Source organism: Acanthisitta chloris, unplaced genomic scaffold, assembly GCF_000695815.1.
Source record: "Acanthisitta chloris isolate BGI_N310 unplaced genomic scaffold, ASM69581v1 scaffold8420, whole genome shotgun sequence".
Classification (NCBI taxonomy): domain Eukaryota; kingdom Metazoa; phylum Chordata; class Aves; order Passeriformes; family Acanthisittidae; genus Acanthisitta; species Acanthisitta chloris.
In genome coordinates this window covers 7,910-15,756 of record NW_008652154.1, presented here as the reverse complement: position 1 = coordinate 15,756, position 7,847 = coordinate 7,910, and the positions used below count along the sequence as shown (strand labels likewise).

At 39.6% G+C, this 7,847-nt stretch overlaps 1 protein-coding gene across 1 annotated transcript in view; it reads right to left on the bottom strand.

Moving 5' to 3' along the window:
* Positions 1–1,771: 1,771 nt before the first annotated feature.
* Positions 1,772–7,847, bottom strand: part of LOC103803547 (protein fantom-like) — a gene marked incomplete at both ends in the record, with an annotated part of 13,068 nt that continues 6,992 nt past the window's right edge. Inside the window, 2 exons of the mRNA XM_009076115.1 lie at positions 1,772–1,918; positions 5,337–5,442. Coding sequence (XP_009074363.1) covers positions 1,772–1,918; positions 5,337–5,442 — 253 coding nt within the window. The remainder of the gene's footprint in view (positions 1,919–5,336; positions 5,443–7,847) is intronic.

Genomic DNA, 7,847 nt, shown 5'->3' with positions numbered 1-7,847 from the left:
AATATAAAATATTATAATAATATAAAATATTAAATATTATAAAATATACAACACACTATAAAATATACAATTATGCAAAATAATATAAAAATCTGTAACGTTACTTTTAAAAAATAAATATTAGTATTAGCTAGCGCATGACTTTTGTATAGCAAGTGCTTTTTACTGACGTTATAGAAACAAAACATCCGTGCTTTCAAAATACTCACTAAAGCAGGATATGATTTCAAAGCTCTGAGATACTTCAACTGAGAAGATACTAAAGGTCTGGAGGCAATATCTATGAGATAATCTTGGTCCATGTAAAATACATTTAAACTAGGTAAGCCAGGTGGCAAAAGTAATTTTAAATTGCTACAAAACATAAGAACAAACATGTAAGCTTGTGAACTCTTACTTCTCCTACTCTGAAGAGAATGGGTAATGTTTGTTAATTAAAAAACCCCAATGCAATACTGGATGAACCGACCATGTATTGCTAATTTTTTGGTATTCTTTCAAGCTGATTTAATTACAGTACAGTGTAGTACTATGTCTTTCTCAGCAGTTCAAATCCGACACTTCTTAGTGGCTCTTGGACATTAGTGTCATCGCTAACAGTCATCCAGATTTAGGGCTAAAATTCAAGTGTTCAGACACTTCTTAGTGGCTCTTGGACATTAGTGTCATCGCTAACAGTCATCCAGATTTAGGGCTAAAATTCAAGTGTTCAGTATCACTTGTTTAGTATCAGAATTGACATGAAATCCTATACTTTAACCTCAAATATTGCCCAAACACTGGTGCAGCCATTATGTGGCACAGGGATCAGGTGTGGTTCCCCATCCTATGAAATGCAGGCAGCATGTCAGGGACTGGAGGAAAGGTTGCCTGGCTGAAAACGAGCGGCCGGAAAAGCAGTCGGGGGAACGGGTGGAGCTCTGCGTAGCTAGGGACGGTGGCTGCTGCCCCTCCAGCCCCTCGAGCCTCAGCAGGTAATTGCATGTCTGCAATGGAACTGGCCTCGGTGACCTCTTGGCTCTGATGTGAGCCCTGAGATGGTGGTGGTCGACCACGAGGCCTTGCAGCAAGCCCCGAGATGGTGCTGAAGCTCCTGGCTCGGCCGAAGCACAGCACAGGTGTGAGCTGGTGTTGGGTCGGGCCCTGGGCAAAGGGAAAGGATAGAAGGACACTGAGACATCCCACTGCCCTGGGCTGGAAGTGATGAGACCACACTGGATCCACGGGTGGTGACTACCTCTCTTTCTCATCTATTTTTCTCTTTTTCTCTCTACTTTTCTCCTTTGTAATATATTAAGCTCCAAGCCACACTGAGCAGTATCCCCTTAATGACTCACTGAGTGCTGCAATCAGTGCCTGGCTAGAGGCTTTATTCTCTCAAGTTAATGTTTGCACAGAATGTTTGAATGCTGTGAAGTTTATTGATTTGCCTTTTGCCAACTGTCTTATTCCACATGAGTGACCCAAAGCTCATGAGGAAAAATTATTTCTTCCTGAACCTCCTGAGAATTGCCTTATTTCTCTCACCACCACCCAGAGTAATTCAGAATCTCCTTCTCCTCAACCTGCTGAGCAAACTGGGGTGTTACAGCATGGAATAAATGAATAATGGGTTAATGGGATAAAAGTATGTGTTACCAGGTCAGTCATCTCAGTGTGTTTGATAGGACAATTCACATCTCTGCAATGAAAAGGTATCTCATCATTAACTTTTCCCTTACCTATACACGCTACCTAAAGTAGATTCTAGCTCTGTGGAACACAGTCTCACCTCTTCTGTCCTTCTGTTTGAAATAGTTACTGATTGCAGTTCTTTTTGAAGACGGAGGCACTTAAGCTGTTCCTCTTTAAGCTGTCCATGCAGTTCATCACCTTTCACTAATAAAGCGTCATGGTTGGTCTTCAGATTCTTTAGGTTCTGTGAAAAGGAAGGGAAAATATTCAGGGGAAAACCCAAATAAAAATCACGCCTAATAAAATGTTCCCACACTGCATGTTCAAACAGGGACTCTCATGGCAGCACTCAACACATATCCTCAACGTGGACAGTAGGAGACATAGAATCATAGAATTTAGGGGCTGGAATGGACCTTACAGACCACTGAGTCCCAATCCCTCTGCCCTGGGCAGGGACACCTCCTCACTAGACCACGATGCTCAAGGCTCCTCCAGCCTGGCCCTGAACACCTCCAGGGTTGGGGCAGCCACAGCCTCCCTGGGCCCCCTGGGACAGTGTCTCACCACCCTCACAGGGAAAAACCTTTTTCTAATGTCTAACCTAAACTTGCACTCCTTCACTTTGAACCCATTACCCCTTGTCCTGTCATTGCAGTTCCTAACACAGAGTTCCTCTCTGGCTCCTTGTAGGCCCTTCAGATATTGACAAGATGGTCTGAGGTTGCATCAGCCTTCTGAGGAGTCTTTGCAGTCTTCTCTTCTCCAGGCTGAACACCCCCAGCTCCCTCAGCCTGTCCTCACAGGGAGATGCTCCAGTCCTCCTAGCAACTTTGTGGCCTCCTCTGCACTTGCTCCAACAGTTCCATGTCCTTCTTATGTTGAGGACACCAGAATTGCATGCAATATTCCAGGTGGGTCTCACCAGAGCAGAGGGGAAGAATTGCCTCTTTTAACTTTCTAGCCGAACTGACTCTGTTGAACTAAGTAACTGAAATTAACTCTAATTACGCACGGTCAGAAAAAGGTGGCACTCTGGTTGCCCTTATGAACCTTAAACCCTCAGTTCAGCCATCATGAAAACAACCAAGAAATCCAGCTGGTAAGCAACGACAAGATGTTGCTGTGGTGACAGTGGTTAGACATGCTGAGCAAAAGCACTGACAGCAAGCAGAAAGGAATGCTGAGCACAGCTCTGTTAATCCCCGAGTCTGCACAGCTCTCTGAACCCTGACTTGTAGATATATAAATGTTTCATAACCCTAATGCACTCAGTGCTATTTCCATGCTAGCAGTAATTTTAATGAGGGACTTCTGATTTCCTTTACATTTTCATTTACTTCAATGGATTCTAGTAAGGCACATTTAACCAATTTTAATGCTGATAGTCCCTCTATTTCCAGAATAATAGTTATTATTATACTGTCTACATTCCACAATGATTTAATAAAGCCTCATTCATGAAGAATTTCAATGCAAATCATATTATGGCTTGAGACAAAACAGCCCAAAAGACAATCTCCTATTTAATAAAATAATTGTATGAAAATTTATGCCAAATACATATGTGCCTATAGTTAATGTTTAATGATCGTAGACAGAGAAAAGTTCATTTTTTTCTATACAATACTCCTACAAAATAGTTACATGGAGAAGCTGAATGTGAATCCTATAAAAATTGTTTAGGTTCATGTGCAGTCTGAATAGAGTAGAACAAACAAAAAAACAATGAGAAACCAATCACCAACTTGATCTTCAGCCTTTCATTTCTCAGTAAGAAAAATATAATGGATAATAATTAATATTAGCAGTTAATGAAGTATATTATTCATCAATTTTTAACAGTCTTTCTTCAGGGCTCCTCTTACTCTGTCCTATATCTGTGAACTGTATTTCAATAATTTCAAAAAATGACACAAAAATAATTCTTTGTAAAATAATTCTTTTTATATCTCTCCATATTTTTTCCTTTCTTAGCAAAATCAGAAACCTTAAAGTTTCTAACCCTTCCAACTGCCCAAGTGAACTCATCTTTTCTTTTCCATCCCTCAGCTTCAATTCATTCTTGAAGTTCTCTTCCATTTAAATAACTTGTGTCACTTGAACCCACAATATAGGAAGAAAAACAAAAACCCTACCTTGGCAAAGCTGCCCTTCACTGAGACTATTTCATCCTCATCTCTTCCCTTAATTTCCAAAACAGTTGAAAACAATCCAGCAATCATATTTGAACTATTGAACCATTTCATTAAAATTACTAAAAACATCCCTTCTTGAAAAATCTTGCTTCCACTTAATTCTATTCCTTCAGTGTCTCTCCTTACCATTTTGTATTAACTTTCCTCATTAAGGGGAACCATGACTTCACCCTCATTTGTTTTATTCTTTTTCCAAAATGCATATTTTACCTGGATATTCTTCTATATCTGAGTGTTCTGTCAGCACATTTTTCCATACGTGGATATCTGGACTATCCCAAGACACAGGTCATGGCAACAATTGAGATGACAATTGTAGTTTAAAGTTTCTAGTCTGGAATTTTGTTTATTTGGGAAACATGTCTCGATACTGCTGTCAGTCAGAAATCATTCATTTAAAGGATTACAGAACCAGAGAGTTAAGGGGCTGGAATAGATCTCAGAGATGATCCAGCCCCAACCCCTGCCCTGGGCAGGGACACCTCCCCCCAGAGCAGGTTGCTCAAGGCTTTAGCCAACCTGGAATGAACACTGCCAGGGTTGGGGCAGCCACAGCCTCCCTGGGCACCCTGGGACAGGGTCTCACCACCCACAGAGTAAAGCAAATGGATATATACCTCCTAGAAATATTGCAAAAATGTACATCAGCTGGTCTCAATTACATCTGTGACACTGTTGAACTGATTGTTCAAGGGAATTGACTCTCAATGGTATTTTAAATTGCAGTTGCACAGATTAGCATATTTCATATTACAAATAATGGAATCTTGAATGCTCAGTCTGTAATTAAAGCAAATAAATATACCAAGAGGATCAAATACATAATCCAAACATTTTCAGGGTCCTTTGCTCTTCTAAGCAGATTGCACAATTCCTTCATTCAACTTGCTACTATAAAAGTCTTTAGAGTAAAACTGTCCTGTAACTGTTTGGTAGCAAACACAACTTCAGTATCATTGGATGGAGCAGGACCATCCCCTATAGGACCTTCCCTATGAGGACAGGCAGAGGAAGCTGGGGCTGTTCAGCCTGGAGAAGAGAAGACTGCGTGGAGACCTCAGAGCAACTTTTCAATATCTGAAAGGCCTACAAAGGAGCCAGAGAGGGACTCTGTGTTAGGAACTGCAATGACAGGACAAGGGGTAATGGGTTCAAAGTGAAGGAGGGGAAGTTTAGGTTAGACATTAGAAAAAGATTTTTCCCTGTGAGGGTGGTGAGACACTGTCCCAGGGGGCCCAGGGAGGCTGTGGCTGCCCCAACCCTGGAGGTGTTCAAGGCCAGGCTGGATGAGCCTTGAGCATCGTGGTCTAGTGAGGAGGTGTCCCTGCCCAGGGCAGGGGTTGGGACTGGATGATCTGTAAGGTCCATTCCAACCCTTAAATTTTATGATTCTATAGGCTCCTCTCCTTCTGTGAATGCTGATGTGACAAGAGTACAGAATGTTACTGATCAAACTGCAATTACCTCTTGAAGCTGGAGAAATTTTCCTTCCAAAGCTGAAAGGGCATTGCTTTTCTCAGCCAGCTGCTTACGGACCTTGATCATTTCCACGTTGTCCTGAATGTTTAGCCTTCAAAATTAGAAAGAAATGCATTATCATCACACATTTAGAAGATTTGCTGTGTAATACTCAAATTAATTTCTTCTTCTATAATCCACACTACAGAATAAACATTGTAGTGCATGATGACAAAACAACTTCAATCCATACATCACAGCTTTGTTCTTTGTATAGAAGTGTGTATGACAGGAAGAGAAAATAATCCTATACCTAAAGGGATTGTTTTCCATTAGCTTCTTTCCCACCATCCAAATTATTTGGTGCCAGTACAATTTCATGCAGCTTCCACCTACCAAATACTGTTCTGAAATTGTGACTTAGCAATTTAATGCCACAACACCTTAAGGCTGGTATTCAAACAAACTGCAGGTGTGTCTTAACTACGTGAAAATCTCTTAATATCCATAAAGATGTTCTTACAACTCTAGTATTAATTTGAGAATGTATTGTTTAATAGAAAGGATGCTTAAAATAATTCAAAATGTAAAGAAATATTTATTTAGGTTTTTCCTTACTTCAATGGTACAACTAAACCCCATTATTTTCACAAGAATGTGAAGAGACACTTGTTCTGATTTTTATTAATATAAATTATGATAAAATCAGAATACAATTTTAACTTTTGAAAGGTAATTTCTCTTACAATATCAGTCTATTTTAGACACGTTGGATGAATTGCCACAATGCCATGCTGGAGCAAGACTCCGAAGCTTACACACCTGTAAACCAGCTGAGAATGTGAAATACTTGCCTTTTATTCTTGAAAGTATCAAATCCTGCTATGTTTTGGCATTGCCCAGTTAGTTGTCCTTACACAGAACAAACACACTCAAAAAATCCAAGACCTGCCCAAAGAAACAGTCCTAACTCAGTGCTAAAACTCTGATGTGTGTGAAACATGTTGTCCCCATGGATCCAAGCTGTCAGTGGTACAGACAGCAGCACTGCCTCATTGCAGCTGTTTCAAGGCTAATGGAACAGCACCTTTTTATTAACTTTGCTTCAAACATCAAACAAAAGGCTTTTTCATTTATTTTCCCTTTCATTTTTTAAAGCAGGGGCCTTGTTTTTTTCTTTTTAAGCAGAGAAAGGAGCAGATGACAGTGAAATTTATGATGTACAAGTGTAAACTCCACGGCTCCTGACAATCAACATTCACTACTTTTTCAGCAGTCAATGAAACAGAATTTGATTCAAACAGGTTTGGGGTACTGATATTATGGAGAAAATTACTCAAATTTGGAAGTGAAAAAGTCCTTTTTATTGGGATCATTTCAGTTCTTACTATGGTAAGAGTACTTATCTCACGAAGTTTCTAACTACAGAAAGCACATTCAATTAATTACTTATTAGTGCATTACACTGATCAAAATCTCAGCTCTCCTAACAGAGTCCCTCTCCAGCTACCCTGTAGGCCTTCAGATCCTGGAACAATTTGATTCTGAAACAATCTCCAAATAATCTGTAATTAAATATTGGAAAAAAACATAGATTGCAGCCAAGTTACAGTAATAATCTCAAGGAGTACACTGCACCTGAACTCAGCTCTGTTATACAGCTCTTGTGTTGTACAGAAACTGTAGTGAAACTGCAAAGGCATCTTTCAAAAACTACTGGATTTCTTGTGGGTAGAGGACTGAACATAACCAGTACTTCTCCCCCTTACCACTGATGGATCAATGATTCCTAACTGTGGATGCCTCACTACTTGGACAATACTTCAGTCTCAAGAAATTCTTAATCGTGTTTCAGAATAAGTACTGTTTTCCTAAAGGTGGAAAGTAACCTAATTTTTTTCATAGCAGGCTGGGATCAAATGGTGCTACATGAAGAGTGGTGGAAGCACTTTTATTATGACCTTTGGGTGCCATACAGTTTCTAAAGAATTTCAGATTAATTAGCTGCCTTTGGATAGTGATATAGTTACATGACGGCCAAGGGTATTCTTACAAATACAAGATAAAGCTGTCAATTGTACCAAAATTGAAAGACATAAGCTACAAAGATGAACTATGATGACTTTATAGGTCACCCAAACTTCCATTTTCTCCTGCAGTATTCCAGTTTTGACAGTTTCTTCTCTGCTGATGCAAAGTAAAAATAAGAACTATATAGAAACTTTACTTTAAAAGTCCTTAAACATTTCACAGATAAATGGTTACTGTCCTGACTTTAGATGTCATGTTCAGTTTCTTACTGCTGTACTTAAAGAGCAGTGTTTGTATAAAGCACGGTTCATTGGAACAGACCATTTGCAAAAAATGAAGAAAAGTCTTAAATTTTCTGAATTCACTCATTCATGCACTCTGTGCATTCATTCTGCATCTATTTAAACTATATAAAGGGAATTCTGAATAGGGGAGAGTTATGACTTTGTGAGTGATTTAACAGCAATCACTATGATGTGCTGTTTA